We start from the raw sequence: 15,627 nt of genomic DNA, 5'->3' as shown, positions 1-15,627 counted from the left end.
GTAATATGTTATTGTCCGTCTGGGGCAGAGGGTGGCAGACCTATTAGTGCTATGCAGAATTTATTTTCAACTAAAACACATAAACGTTATTTGGTTGGCGTGTGGACGTTTTTACTGTCTTTACATTATTTTATAGCTCTGTAACATATAGCTCTGTATATAGTGTATACGCTTTCTGAAACCTTTTGTGGCTGAGACCCAAATTGAGCAGATACAGTGACATCTTGGTACCCAGACATATTAAAACATATTGTTAACTAACCACTTTACTGGTGGGCCCTACCAGAAATTGACCCATGACCCGTCTTGGGTGTTGACCCATAGTTTAACAGTCGCTGTTGAAAACCAGGTCCAAACTAATTTGTTAAATCTTGCTCTTTTTCTCAGTTGAAGGAAACATGATGGAAGCCTTCTCCACAGAGCAACCAATCACAAGTTCCAGTCAACGCATGTCCCAGTCACCACGGAGACCACCAAACCAACTGCCCCCCCGCCTAAACATCCACCCTGCCCAGACACAGGAGCTGGGGCCCCCAGCTCAGGTCCAGGTATAAAAGGATAGAAATGTAACCTTTTAGCCACACAGTTGACCCTTGGCACTCCCATTTTGTTCTGTTTCTCTGCTTTTATCGTATGTTTTTTGCCATTTTATTAAATAAAATCAATTTTATAAATGAATGAAAGAAATTGTTTTATTTTTCACCTGATAGTACTACCTTGATAGTACTTGGTTATATATTTCTTAGGCTACATCTACACCAATATGTTTTTGCTTTTGTTTTAAAATGACCATCTTTTGACGCTCCATCTAGGTCAGGCATGCCAAACACAGGCATGCCAAACACATTTTAAGTTGCGGGCAGGATTGGTTCAAATTTTACTTTATGCGGGCCAGATGTGGTGTTTGGGCATGTGTGTGTCCAATGCTGAAAGGCACAAATGCTGCTAAACATACTGAAACCTTTTTCAACAGTTGCTTTTGTACTTGGTGCCATTATGGCACAAAGAATGGGACAATTTTAAGTAGAAGCTGTGTCAGCTTAGCACCTTCCCACACATGTTTCCAAACATTGTAGTCGTACCAAAGAACTAATTCAGATGATAAATGTTGAATTTCATTCATGGAAATGTTCTTTAGCTTAGACTTTAATATGAAACCTTAATACTCAAGTTTTGTGAAAACTCAGGTGTGAGAGATTGGTCAAACATGAAATCCATAATTTTGCAGGATTTCCTCCATCAAGGTGGCTGCAGGTAGCCTTGAAAGCGCTGGGGGAGCAGCTTCCCAACATGCGTACCTAGATTCACCAGTATCTGGTGGTATGTCATAAGTAATAAGGGTGCTCACTGCTCAGGTGGGCAAAAGTCAGAAGAATTGGTACTCTGTACTGGGGAGTTCCTGCCCAATTCAAGCAATGTCTGTAACAATGATGTTCATGTCAAATTTCTAGATGTACTGTATACTAATTGAAAGGAACCTTTGAGCACAGCTCCTTTGCTCAACCAGCGTATTTTAGTGTGGCTGGGTCAGCCGGGTAAAATATCTTCTGACAAAATATAACAAACTTGTCGATATATCAATGCAGTAGCGAGTCTTCCCTTGTCACTCTGGTAATACAACGTATACTGCATGCTACCTTGATAAGTACATCCACAGGCACCCTCATATTTGTTGTTGCTCCTTCCACATATGGGTCAATTAGCTTGCCTCCTGCGCATGTAGGCAGTAAATGGCATGATAAAAAAAAGAATTTAACTGCACAACAGCTGGCATAGTTAACTAGGTCAGTAATGCCTGTAATTCGTTGTCCATGTTGAATTAACTACTAGTTGTCAAAACATTTGTTTTCTTCCGGAAAAGGATCATGTAATAGTGACGTTAAGGAGGGAAGGCCACGTTACATAAGAATCAATCAGGAAGCAAACGTGGGTGCCACCCTCATTTTCTAGTCTTTATTCCTGCCGTCTAGACTAAAATGTAAACACAAAAAAAAAAACGTTTTAAAACGCAGGAGTAGTGTGGATATTAGGTGCAAAAGTACTGTAGCAAAAGGTACTTGTCTTGGTGTGGATGTAGCCCTAGTAGAGAGCATGTTTGATGCGGCCAGACACTTGCAGATCTGTGATGCTGTCACACAATGTTGTCTTGCAGCGTATGCCCGTTCGTCGCCAGTCTGTCCCCAGAGTCCCTCAGCTTACACCTGGGATGGCCAGCAGTTCAGTAAGTGTATCAGTTCACCAATATAACATACTGACGTGTTCTATTATGTGGGTGTGTGCTATTGTTTATCCACATCACTTTGCTGTCTGTCTGCAGCAGCACTTTTTTGATGACGATGACAGGATGGTTCCCAGCACCCCCACTCTGGTGGTACACCGTTCCGATGGCTTTGATCAGGCAATCCTGTAAGTCACACTGGAAGCATGCCTGCACAGTATGAAATCAGGAATGGAAAGCAGATTTTTAAATATATCTTTTTTTCACTAGCTTGGGCTGTATTGAAATTATACGACTTCTGCCACTGCAAGTTATTATAGTGTCACACACACACACCACTCAAGTTTGTATTGTTCTTGACTCTTTGCTCTGTGTGTGTATGTGTGCACCAGTTCCCCTCAGGTGGCAGGTGTTCCTCGGTTCAGGTTTGGCTCTCCAGAGGACTTCCCCCAGGCCAGTTCTTCCTCCCACTCAGACCTAGGACAGCTTGCATCACAAGGAGGTTCGTCACCACACTGTGTGGTATTTTTATATATACTCGGGTTGGAAAGGTCTCTGGGAAATATTAGACAATTCAACACACAACCTCCTATGAAACCAAATGATAATAATGAAAGACTTATAGGTGGGGTGGCAGTGCCTCTAACTAATAGGGTGTCCAACCCCTTCAAGTTAAATGGCCGAGCATTAGCTGGATGAGCCTCTCCTCTTCTTGTCATCTATGTATTGTGTTCTTTGTCTCATATAATTTGATATATCTCTACAGGATATATCCCAATAGGAACCAGTTAGTAAGTGTGTGTGTGTGTGTGTGTGTATTGCAGGTCTGGGGATGTATGACAGCCCTCTGTTCCTGTCATCTCATGAAGAGGACTCTGGTGGACGCACTGTTCCCACCACACCTTTACAAGTATCGGCACCAGGTGACACCCAGTTCCTCTTTCTGTCTCTCACTAATGTCCTGACAATAGCTGTATCAGGTTAATTACATAGTTCAATATTGGTTAAAGTCCATCCTGTTCAGCAAGAACTCTGAGCTCTTTTATTGTTAAGAATATAAGAGTGGGGTGCCTTTTTGATCAGATCATATGCTCCTTGTAAACGCAACCCGGGTTCAAATCTGACCCCCCGTCTTGTGTTGCATGTGTCCTCTCACTCTGCCCCTGGTTTCCTGTAAGTGTAGCAATCAGGTCAACTTAATTTTCTATTTTGACTCCCACAGTAACAGTCTTCTCAGAGGACTGTACAGAACACGCCTCCCAGTCGGTGCCCATGGTGAGCACCTCCACACCAGGCCTGATGGCACCAGGAGGACCCAGTCCAGGAGAGGAGAGGGATGATGTCTTCCTGGAGCCAGACAGGTCTGTTATGAGTCTCTCTGAATCACTTTTGAGTAATCTTATACAGGGCTCAGATTCATGGTGTGTCGGCCATAAGTTGGCCTCTATGGTTGATCTGACCCAGGGTCTCTGGGGTTTATTCAAAGCATTGTTTCAATGCTTAACCCTATGTTTCATGCAGCCAATTTTTTCAATTTTTTTTTCTTTCTCTGAATCAAGTATTATCTCTTATTGTTGTTGGCACTATCAATGTTTGTGTGTTCCAGGTCCAGTGCAGAGGCATCAGTGGATCCTGTGGTGTCCCAGGGGGACGTTGAGGAGCCTAGCCAGCCCTCGGATGAGGCAAGCCTCCTCCCCTCCACCAGCCAGGAGCCTTCTTCCAGCTCTGCAGGTACAGTTAGAACCTCTTTTCCATTCAGCTTCAGTTCTACTGCTCCTGGGTTTGTGATTTGATAGCATTAAGTACATAGTTGGTGTTCATTGAAAGAGACTCATATTCACAAAGTTCAGCGTGAACTACCGCTCTGCTGCCACAGTAGAATCCCACCAAAGAGTTTGCATAGCTTTGAGGAAGAGATTTTTGCTACCAAAACCACACGTGTTAAGTTCAGTATGTCTCCAACCAACTCTGCTCAACAACTTGATTATGGTCCTCTGATGATCCTCTTGTCTTTGTCTAGATACCAGCAGTATTCTACCGAAACCGTCTAGACCTTCACCCAACAGACCTGCACCCAGCAGACCTGCACCCAGCAGACAGCTGCAGCGCTGGCCAGAGGGCCGTGGTGGCCGTATGAAGAGAGGAGGTAACACACACTTCTGTTCTCCCATTGAGTGATACTTATCACATGCTGTATATTATATGATAACTATAGCTTCCATTGATTGCACACATCGATATGGACATCACAATTACATTGGACGAAACCAGATGCATTGTTTACAGTGTATATAGCACAAGTGCTAATTTTCAACACCTGTCCACAGGAAGCTTTTCTAAAATAGAGCAACACCAATCAGGTACAAAATAAATATATATATGTATATGTATATGTATATGTATATGTATATGTATATGTATGTATGTATATGTATATGTTACAGGGAAATTGGAGAACCAGGGAAATTGGAGAAGGAGCACTCGTTTTCACCGCCCCCCAAGCAATTCTGTAGAACCAACACTAGAAGGCAATGCAAGCCACGAGGCTTCCCAACCACAGTGCACTAACATATATGGCCCCCACCACACACACGCACGCCCGCGCTCATGCGCGCGCGCTCATGCTTTCAATTTGGTTTATTGAAAGCATGACTGTTAAGATAATTTTATTGTGTTCTGGCTTTTAACATTTGTTTTAGTTTATCCCTGACACACACACATGGATAGTGATCCATGAAAAGATCTATTCTCTCCCTATCGGTTTAAAACTCGGACGGCGCTGATTCGACTAGCAGAGCATCGGCCGGTCAGTGCGGGCACTCGCCTCCTCGGCCTCAAGCTCTGCTAAGTCGGCGCGCCTCCATCATGGACAATAACTATTATCACGTGTGCATGTGAACGCGTGTTCAGCGTTCCCCTAGCGTAGCTTCCTGGTTGCTATGTGGGGGGAACAACAAAAGCCAGGTCCGCCTCGCATCAAAGCCCCGCCTCGCGCCGCCGCCTCTTCCTCCTCCTCCTCATCACGCCGCCTCGCATCAAAGCCCCGCCTCGCGGCGCCACGTCCTCCTTCTCGAGACAGGGTTTCGTAAAAAACCCTGTCTCGAAAAGCCCCGCCTCGCCCCGAAGCCCCGCACCTAAAAACGAGCGCTCCGTTATCAATTTCCCTGGTTCTCCAATTTCCCTGTGACATATATACTAATAATTAACATCATCAAAATCAGACCCAATACATTAACTTGTGAAAACAAAAGAAGACAATCATTCAGATCACCAATCAGTAACTATACATGTGAGCACAGTTGATTTGATTTCAACCATAATTTGAGTCCTCTGTTAATTTACATTATAAGAACTATAGCTTCCATATGGATCACATTCATTGAAATGTGAGAGCTATAGATTCCATATTGATCACATATATTACAATATGAGGATTATAACTTCCATATTTGTTTCTAAAAAGAAGAAAAGAAGATATTTATGTGTAATTGCAGTTGAAAGTTCTAGATTGTAGTGAGCATGTCAGCTCAGCAAACGACAAATAGCATTGTGAATAATCTTACACACAGCACACCACTGAATGTGTCAGTACGTTATCATTTTAATATTGGAAAAACAAAACAATCAGAAAACAAACTGCATCTGAGATTACCTTTTTTGATACAAAAATTCCTGCAATAGCACATTTTATACAGACTTTTTACATCATTATAGCAGGCTTTTTCTAACAAATCTTTTCTTTGCGACCAGGGCATCCATTCCCTTCTCGGGGTTTTCATGGGAGAAGATTTGCGAGATGAATCACTGATCCACCGTTTCAACCGTGACACAATATACAAGACAGCATTCCTGCCTACAAAACATTTTATAGTGAATTTTCCCATCTGTGTTTGAATTATGTAACTAGTTCATAGTTCATTTGTTGTTGTTGCCTATTTTTTTTTCTTCATGTTAAACAGTCCATGCTGAAGCATTGTTTTATTATAAGATAATAAAGTTTTCAAAGGGTGACAAAAGTGAGTGAATAAGTGAGTGTTTTCTGATCAGACCTCATTGGGGCACTTGAAAAAGTCTTTGGCGGAGTTCTTCTGTGGTGTAGTGGACTGAGGCGTTGCAATGACTGGTTGCGCACCATCCATTCTCACGTTGTAGTATTTGGCTAAAACAGGAAGATGGGTGGTTAGTTGATCATTGTTTTGGACTTTTTAAAGTTGTTGGAGCTGTCCATGAAATTACATTTTGTTTGTCCAATCCATGCAATTTACAGTATCTAGTCTAGGGCATTAGCACTGAAATGGGAAAAAATTACATGCAGCTTCTTCAACGTGCCTGGTGGGCACAAACAAGGTCTTACCATGAGTTTTAAGAGGTGTCATGTTTACTATGTTGCTTTAGTGACACAATTGACTAGACAGACAGTAGCCCACCCCTGCCAACAACATTTCATTCATTAGTGTTGAAGCCTAAACCTCTAAAGATTTATTTTTTTGTGAGAATATTTATTACCTTTGCTTTTGTGGATCCCTTATTTTATAGTATCATTTATTTAGACCCTGTACTTTATTCATTGGATGATTAATGTTCTCACACTTGGTGAATGAACCCAATCTTCTCATCTGCCTAACCACCCCACCCAAACACACATGGTTTTTGTCAGACATGATGTGGGTAATGGTAACAACACGTGTCTGAGTGCAGACAGGTGCAAGTTTTTTTTCTTTTCTTTTTTTTTTTTTCAACAGTAGGCAATTCACATAAACAGTTTTTATATTGAGGCCAGAGGAATGACGTGTGGGACGTAAAGAGGGTTTAGCCACTAAACCATAAATGCGACAGTTTTACATGTCCATCTGGGGAAGCTCTTATAGCTACTATCTGAGACTTATTTTAATTCATAATACGGTATTTTAACCAATCTGGATGGTAGAAAATGCAGTCACACATCTGCAGGGGTTGTAGATGATCTCCCTACTCTTCCCTTGAGAAATTTCACCCCCTATTGTTGCAGTTACGTCTGTACTCCGGTAGAGAGAGACAACGAACATAACACTTATGGATTGTAGCTTTAAGACTAAGTAGCTGAAATAATCTATATCAAAATGACTCTGATGTGCATTGGAAACTTACATCTGGAGAAGACGTAGTACTTGTATCCATCCAGGACACTGCGGGTGGGGACAGACACAGCAGAAGTGACAGCCGTGGGGAAACCTCTCCAGGACACCCGAATGTTGATGGGGGATCCGAGGCTAGATACTGGAGATAAAACAACAAGGAATAATATTGTGATGAGCAGATAAGACATTGGGGCTTCTGATTACTGATTTGAATATCATTTTGTTTCATAAAATAATGACTATACTATTACATTACTTGTATCTGAAATATTGACACATGACCATCATTTGTGCAGTTACAACCATATAAACATGTGGACTGTGTTTCTCTGCACTACTTGCACATGCCATGGACATGTCTTTCACCAACCCCCACATTTTACAGTCACAACAACCACTGCATGACTGATTTTTAGAAGAACAAGGATTCTCAAGGTCAGGCAAATACAATAGTGCACCTGCTTGGCGGGCCGTTCGAGTGCGGACAGTGTACACAGCATACTGGACCTGCGTCCTCCCGGTCCCACATGTTGGCCGGGTGCCAGACTGGTATGAATACTTCTGGACCTGACCCCCTGGGGCAGAACCAAACAAGGACATCAGTGTCTCGGAACTCAGACAATCATCACTGAAGATCTACTCCATATGAAATTAATTACAATTCACACAGCAAAAAGGAAGAATATAATGTATGATCATAAGCTGTCATTGATATTGACTTCGTCGTAAAGATAGTTTATATTCATACTCACATTCTGCAAAGAAAACAAAATACCATTAAAACAGTTTGGACCAGGAGTTCCCAAACCTTTCCATGCCAAGGACCCCCAAGTAGCCATAGCCTCTGGCTGTGGCCCCCCATGGTGAGATGGCTTTAAAAGATAAGCCAATCTACAAGCTCACCCATTGCAGCTACTTTCAATATCGACAATGTTTGACAATTTCTGACAATAATGACATGCCCAAAATAGGGACGCCAGGTTGAAATGTGGTCAACTGGCACAATCATCATGGTCTAGACAATCACCTCTCTTGAAGAAGTACACAGATTCCCTCCTCTGCCGGTACTCCGGCACTGACAGAGCAGCTGTGATCTGGCCCCGCAGCCCGTCAAAGCCTGTGGAGATGGATCTGGGGTAGCCGGGGTCCACCATGTCGTTGTTAAACCTCCAGTACTGTGCTCCCTGTCAGGGTCACATATTGTATGTCACAAACATATTCATAAAAGGAAAGAATGGAACCACCAAACTTTTGACAATAATGACATGCCCAATAATAGGGACCCCAGGTTGAAAGTGATTAACTGGCACAATAATCCTATGAATAATTGGTTGACGAGGTTCCCCAGGGGTCCCCTGGTTCCAACCTTTTTCCCTCCACACTATTCTCTTCTGTGAAAATGCTATTTTTGTAGAATGTTCACCTATTATGACATTCCCAGAATATGGATGCTAGGGTTCTTGTGCGTAACAGCTCAAGAGAATTGCCAAGTACTTTACAGAAACACCCTGCTCATTGTATAGAGGGAGCTTACCCTGAAGATGTACGTTTTGCCTTGGCAGTTGCAGCGGGTGAAAACAGTGTCAACAGGAGAGGGGACACCCCAAGTCTCTGTGATGCCACGGGCAGGACCTGGCACCCTGTTTCCATCCAGGACCCAGAAGTAGTGTCCTATAACAAAATAACATCATTTTGGAGTGCTGGTCCACCTTAATGGCATAACTCTAAATGTAATTTTGACTGGCATTAATAGATTTTTGTTACGATGCTTACTGAAAGATATATATTTTTTTCCTTCTTACATGAGTATTCCATTGCATACTGTATGTGTGTGATAACTATTTGTTTTCTCCCTTTGTACAGTATGTGTTCTGCTGTACACAAACAAAATGGCAGGTGTTTTGTTTAAACCATAAGTGTTGCATATCTCTTGACTGTGGGTGACACACCAGAGAGCCATGTTCAGTGTCAGGCAGAGAGGATGCAGGCGTGGTCAGGTTGGCCCTGCAGCAACGGTCTGGCACTAACCTCGGAAAACAACCATTGTCCCGTTGCTCAGGGTGGTGATTGCACCGGCTGGCCGTCCGCTACAGAGGTTGGTATCGTTGTTGTCATCTAGAGAAAAATAAGCATTTACTTAAGGAACCATATGTGTGGTGGCAAAACACTGAATAGGACAAATATTAAAAAAAACACACAAAGTCAAACTGTTAAATTAATTGGTGAAATACTTTTTTCCTGGAGCTGCCTGCCTGCATTCTCCTACACTGCGATCTCTGTTATGTTCCATTATTTAAAATAACTGAGTTTTGTTTCCACATCTAAAACTAATTTGGGGTGGAGGAAAAAAGGTCACTGCTGTCACTTAATATCTTGTGGAGAAACTTTGAAGCCTGTTCACCCAGAGGCATAATAAACACCAGCTCATAAAGAGCGAGAAAGAGAACGAGAGAGAGTGTAGTAGAGCAGTGGTTTTTAAACAGGAACACCTATTCATAGCGAAAATAGCCGATCTACAAACTCGCAAGGAATTGTGCATAAAGTACTGATCAATTAAAAAATAATTCGCAACGTTTTGTGTAATTGTATATATTGCAATAACAATGTGTTATCACAAAATCCCAATGCACACCTGGACTTGCCTCCTGCATCAGCACACTGTGTGAGAACCACTGCAGTAGAGTACGTGTGGAAGAGAAACTGCATCTTTGCAATAGTGTTCAAATAACAGGATTAAAGTCCTAGCATGACTCACCTGCTTGATAGTCTTTAATGTTGTCTATGTTTGGAGGTGCTATTTCTACAGGCTTGGGCTTGGGTTTAGAAGTAGGTTTGACTTGGCCTGGCTTTGTTGGAAGGGGTTTGGGTTGGTCGGGTTTGCTCTGGGGTTTGGAGGTAGGATTGGATTGCATGACACTGGTTGGAGCTGGTGTTGCATCATCCACCCCCTGGTCCTGAGCTGGGTCTGTGGGTGAGGGTCCAGGCCCATCCCAGCTATCTGGATTGTCCCCTCTGACCCCGGGCCCAGACTCAGATCCTGGCCCTGGGCCATTGTCAGCCTGGTAACTGGTGGCAGAAGGAGAGGAGTCAGTGGTTGTTGTTGTGGAAGGGTCGGGAGGCGCTGAAGAACCAGAGGTTGGTTCTGGGTCCCCTGGGGATGGTGAGGAGGAGCCATCTGTGGGTCCAGTGGATACCGGACCTGTTGTTGTGGGTTTAGAGGCTACAGTGGAGGCTGGCTCTGGCCCATTGTCAGCCTGGGAACTGATGGCATCGGGATCCTGGGTGTCGGAAGGAGAGGAGTCAAGGGTTGTTGTGGAGGGGTCGGGAGGCGCTGAAGAACCAGAGGTTGGTTCTGACTCCCCTGGGGATGGTGAGGAGCCATCTGTGGGTCCAGCGGATACCAGACCTGCTGTTGTGGGTTTAGAGGTTACAGTGGAGGCTGTGGTTGTGTCCAGGCTTGGATTTATAGTTGTAGTAGATGACTGGTTCAAGTCTGCGTTTGGCGAGTCCTCATCTTCTGGCTCAGAAGGCGGGTCTTCAGGCTGAAGAGTAGTGGAAGTACTTGGGTCTACAATCTGGCCCTCTGGAAGTTGTTCATCATCAGGTATCGCCTCACTGCCTTCAGGCTGTAAGTCATCCTGGCCTTCAGGCTGGATTTCTGGGGTGCTGGATGTAGGATCAAACCCAGAAGGGGATCCAGGATAAGACTCTGAACTTGGGTTAGGCTGAGTGGAGACCTGGGAGGATACAGTGGAGGTTGGAGTAAGCTGAGGGGAAGTTATTCCTGGTTCAGATGTGTGGGTGGGATCAGACTGTTCCTCGGGATTGCTGGCGTCTGCCAGTTGAAAAATATGATGAAAAAACATGATTAAAAACAGCGTAATCATTAGGAATCCAAATAACGGACATGATGAGTAACATGTACCGTAATTAAATGCTGTAATTTCCCAGAACAGTGCTATCAGCTCATTTTTATTGCCAAGTTATTCTTGGCTCTGACATACCTGTACTCTCAGTGGGACCTTCTGCATCGGCTTGGTCAGAGGGCAAGAGATCTGTGTTGGCCTGTGTTGGCCCGTTATCTGAAGGGCCTCCAGGGGCCTCATCAGTTGGAGGGAGGTGTGTGAACATTTCCTCTGGTGTCAGCTCCAGCTTAGAGTCATCCTCTGAGTTTGGCAGGGAGGGGTCAGAGGTCACAGGTTCAGGCAGGTCAGTTGGAGAGGGTTCGTAGCCACTAGTGCTCTCTGGGATTGGCTCTGGGTCCTGCAGTCCAGTCTCAGAATACGGATCATCTGGGTTATTAGGAAAGTGTATGTCATATAGTGAGAAAGGTACATTTACTTTATTAGTGAAAAATCAGAGCAAGATTTTATTATGCAATATATTAACCACGTAAGCTCTACAGTATATACTTCATCGTATGACAAAAAGTGAAAATAGCCAATCTACAAGCTCATAGCCATTGTAGAGATGATATTTTCACAATTTCTTTTTTTATTGTGAAAATTGAAAATTTGCCCAAAATAGGGACACCAAGATTAATGGGGTTAAACAAACAATCCATCTCTCACCATCGCCAATATCATCTTGTGGGTCTGGAGTGACCAGCGGTATATAGTCATCACCTGTTAACAGATGAAGTATAATTAGACATTAATTGCAAATATTTTACAAATGGCATTAATTCGTTTTTGTTCGTTTTTTTGATCAGTTATGTTTCATTTATATTCCTTCCACATGTATCTATATTTGTTTCTGTTTCAGTGATTGCCAGCTTATGACCAAGCACTTGGACATTAACTGACGGGAGGAAATGTCATGGCATGTCAGCCTCCTGGGAGATAAATGATGTGGATGGCAGCATGTCTCCACTGTATCCAGTAAACTGTTCCAGACCAAGCTTGTAATTCATAAAAGCATAAAAACATACAGTCATTCATTCTCAGCCTCGTTTGTGCTTCCCTCTCTTGACTTTTTGTGACTGGGCTTGTGCCCATAAACCTCCTCCACATGGTCCAATCATAACAACACATGTTCCCTGTGTTTGTCTTGGCCAGTGAGACCTAAGCTCTTGGCAAGACCTTGTCCTCAAAACATGTCACAGCGACAGAACCACTGTGTGACACATCCAGCTAAAAAACAAAACAACATCTCCTCATATACATTTTTCTAACGTGTGCCTTACTGATTTTTTTCAGTTCATCACAGTTCAAAATACATTTGTTTTATGAGAAGAACGTTACTCAGATCCTATTCTTTTTTTACTGAAGAAATCAGTTTATTTATAGTTAAATTAACTTATTTATTTGATTTAGTCTTAATTTAACCAGGCAAGTTAATCGAGGACCAGTTCTCATTTACGATGATGACCTATGTTCTTTCTTGTGAATGTTTCTTCTCAGCTTACGGTGGCTACTCACCTGGGTCATCTCCCTCACTGAATGTGGGCGGGGTCACATTTGGATCCTCAGATTGTTCGTCCACAGTAGGTTCTGTGAATTAAAATAGAGAATTAGGGTAGCACTATGATGGAAAAAAAATCCCTCCCATCTATGTAGCTAATAAAAATCCAAGCTTTTGTTTAATGAAATAATATACCTTTGGGTTTGTTATTTTTTACATTATCGCATGAGCTAGTCTCCCCCGGTGTCGTTTTACTGTCTGGTCCATTCATTGCTTCTGTGATAAATTACCAAGACAGAAGATATTATCAGCTACTGTATGACCTGATGCATTTATGCAGATTACTTCATGTATCACATATTGTACATGCTGACTGTCATGCAAGGGTACTCTTGGGACAAAATGGTACACTGCCAAGGCACAAAGAATATGGGCCATTATAATGTACAGTATCATTACCCCTATTGGAATCACCAATAGTGAACATGCATCTAACTACAAATTGTCATAACTATAAAAAAATATAACTATAAAAAGATGATCCATGTTTAATACAGCTAGGTGCTGAGGCTAACATGCAGGCCATTATTTAACCATGCTCGCGTTCAAGTGTAATGAAGTTAATTTATGAGATGGTATCATGTCTTCATTATAGATGGATGGATATGTACAGTTTATGCTGTGTGTGCGTGCATGTGTGTGTGTGTGTGTGTGTGCGTGTGTGTAAAATCAATAACGATGCCATGCTGAAAGATATTATGCAAAGACTTCACATAAACATGCTGAAAGTGTTTGACAGGAGGACTTACCATCTGTGCCACACGAGTTCTGGTAGTCTGAGCAACACTGCTTGTACTTAAAACAGTCACTATCACATGTACACTGCCTGCCTCTCTTGAAGGGCTCTCCACACCGGCCCAAACACGAGTCTCCTGTGTAACACACACACACACACACACACACACACACACACACACACACACACACACACACACACACACACACACACACAGCAGAATTCAGGTTACAGAGCATCGGTAGGGCTACATGCAGATTCTAATTCATGATACATACATAATTAGTGGCAAATGCATTAGAAAATGTGTATTTATAGCATCATATATCTGTGAGAAACAAAGGTTTAATGGAAATATAGGTCTACTGTTGCTTTGTGAGGGCAATGGCTTTATGTTGCCTATATCTTATCGCTTAACAGAAAAACATACAAGTAGGCTACTGCAATTAAAACAACTTTTAGTACTATTATGTCATAGCGACTATAAGGCAACGATTATGTCATAAGCCACAGCAAAGTCCCAGGGAAAGGCCTTACTTGTAGTGCACTGGGATTCGTAGTCTTTGCAGCACTCATCATGAACTATGCACTCATAGTCACATTGACACTCACTACCCCTGTAGTATTCACCACCACACCGTCCTCTGCAGCCTACATGTGATTAAAACACATTTTGCACATGGAAATTCATAACACCTACAAGCTCATAGGAACATAAATCATACTTTTTGAGGGCAGTGAACCTTTATCTGTAACTAGAGATAGGCCTAATAATACAATATAATTTTTACTGTAACTAACTTAGCATATGAAGTAATAGTGCATATGACAAACAATAAATGCATGTATGATAACAATGCATTTCTCATATCAAGAAATTCTATCCCATCGACTGTTTTCCCTCTTAAAATAATTTATAACAAAGTAAATAGGAAATGAGTGCGAGCACAGCAAACTTTTGTAGCCTAACTTCCAGGAAAAGCATTTAATTACACATTTCTATAGTGATTAATAGCCTACATCTTCATTTGTATTCAATATTTTAATGTCTTTTGTGTATAGCACTTGACATTGGTCAGCTTAAACTGTGTTTAAAATGTGCTCTAGAAATAAACTTTACTTATAGCCTATTTGCTTTACTTACATTATCAACACATTGAGTCCATTTACAATTACAGTAGGCCTATGACATTTCATATTATGATCCAGGTTAGAATAGCCTTTACTCACTCTGGGCAGCAGCAAATGTAAAGGCACAAGCCATAAAAATAGCCACAAAAAGTGCAGGTGGAGACATCTTCAGAGATTGTACCATGATGACCCTATAAAACTGAACATGATATATAACAGAAAGAAATCAATGAATACAAATAGATTTAAACACACAGTATAGGCTACACAGAAACACAGAAAGAACGTGTCCTGCTGGCTGCTTATAAGAAGACAGAAGAAACTTGCTCTCACCCAGAGACAGCCGCTGTCCGAGTCCTGATGAATGTTTGATGGCGCTACCTTTTAAAGGGCCAGACCGTTACCTTTTAAAGGGCCAGACCAGCTGAATTCCCGTTAACGCTAATTGGAGCGGGGGAAGTGAAATGCGTGATGAGTTCACAGACGTCCCACGCACGTCTGGGTGGGGTCGGATCACCCTCCAGGACAGACTAGTACATGTTTCCACACAAATGTTTCTTTGGAAGCACATCAACGCATTCTTAGCCTATATGCGCCAGATGGGTGACATCACTGTCTTGGAATAGCAAGAAATAAAAAAAACGTTAAGATGTAATTAACGGATCAAAAACAAAGTTATTTTTTATTAAAGTTACTTTTCTTTTCAAATAAACAAGCTGATCATTGAATGCAGTCTGATCTTTAATTTGAGAATAGCTATCCTATCATTTGATCAGCTAATTTGTCCACTGTTCAGTGCCTTTCAGTTGACTGTCTATATCCATGGTCAGAGATAAGCTCTGTTGTGTGGTAGCTATACTGCAGCCTATTCTTGAAAAGATTATAAAGGAAAATAAAATTTACAAAATTCTCCACTGAAAACCAAACACAATCACAACTGAGAGAGAGAGAGAGAGAGATAA

General features: G+C 42.3%; 2 protein-coding genes across 8 annotated transcripts in view; one reads left to right on the top strand and one right to left on the bottom strand.

The window, feature by feature from the left end:
* Positions 1–6,234, top strand: part of tprb (translocated promoter region b, nuclear basket protein) — a 34,643-nt gene extending 28,409 nt beyond the window's left edge. For 3 of the 5 annotated variants that reach the window (XM_080429781.1, XM_080429780.1, XM_080429778.1), the window contains exons 43-51: positions 388–548; positions 2,153–2,221; positions 2,318–2,406; positions 2,611–2,720; positions 3,043–3,141; positions 3,441–3,579; positions 3,825–3,949; positions 4,239–4,364; positions 5,969–6,234. In XM_080429781.1, the coding sequence (XP_080285907.1) occupies positions 388–548; positions 2,153–2,221; positions 2,318–2,406; positions 2,611–2,720; positions 3,043–3,141; positions 3,441–3,579; positions 3,825–3,949; positions 4,239–4,364; positions 5,969–6,018 (968 nt within the window). In that variant the 3' untranslated portion in view covers positions 6,019–6,234. Of the gene's footprint in view, positions 1–387; positions 673–2,152; positions 2,222–2,317; positions 2,407–2,610; positions 2,721–3,042; positions 3,142–3,440; positions 3,580–3,824; positions 3,950–4,238; positions 4,365–5,968 lie in introns of those variants that run through there. The other 2 variants (XM_080429779.1, XM_080429782.1) reach the window with 2 other exon arrangements.
* A 5-nt stretch (positions 6,235–6,239) lies between these two features.
* On the bottom strand, positions 6,240–15,055 carry prg4b (proteoglycan 4b). 3 transcript variants are annotated; one of them, XM_080429784.1, is made up of 15 exons: positions 14,999–15,055; positions 14,765–14,864; positions 14,072–14,185; positions 13,548–13,670; positions 12,934–13,014; positions 12,756–12,827; positions 11,907–11,960; positions 11,340–11,627; positions 10,091–11,170; positions 9,364–9,450; positions 8,870–9,006; positions 8,363–8,519; positions 7,794–7,910; positions 7,346–7,474; positions 6,240–6,377 (listed from the first exon to the last, which is right to left on the bottom strand). In XM_080429784.1, exons 2-15 carry the CDS (start codon positions 14,847–14,849, stop codon positions 6,262–6,264), a joined length of 2,640 nt encoding a protein of 879 aa, XP_080285910.1. In that variant the 5' UTR covers positions 14,850–14,864; positions 14,999–15,055; the 3' UTR covers positions 6,240–6,261. The 3 variants fall into 3 exon arrangements, with proteins under 3 accessions (XP_080285910.1, XP_080285909.1, XP_080285911.1); XM_080429783.1 differs by lacking the exon at positions 14,999–15,055 and having other exon boundaries at positions 14,765–14,911; XM_080429785.1 differs by lacking the exons at positions 12,934–13,014; positions 14,999–15,055 and having other exon boundaries at positions 14,765–14,911.
* Between the last annotated feature and the right edge of the window lie 572 nt (positions 15,056–15,627).

Source organism: Gymnoscopelus braueri, assembly GCF_963280865.1.
Source record: "Gymnoscopelus braueri genome assembly, chromosome: 6".
Classification (NCBI taxonomy): domain Eukaryota; kingdom Metazoa; phylum Chordata; class Actinopteri; order Myctophiformes; family Myctophidae; genus Gymnoscopelus; species Gymnoscopelus braueri.
Note: the sequence above shows the minus strand (reverse complement) of the source record. Positions and strands in the feature narration are given on the sequence as shown.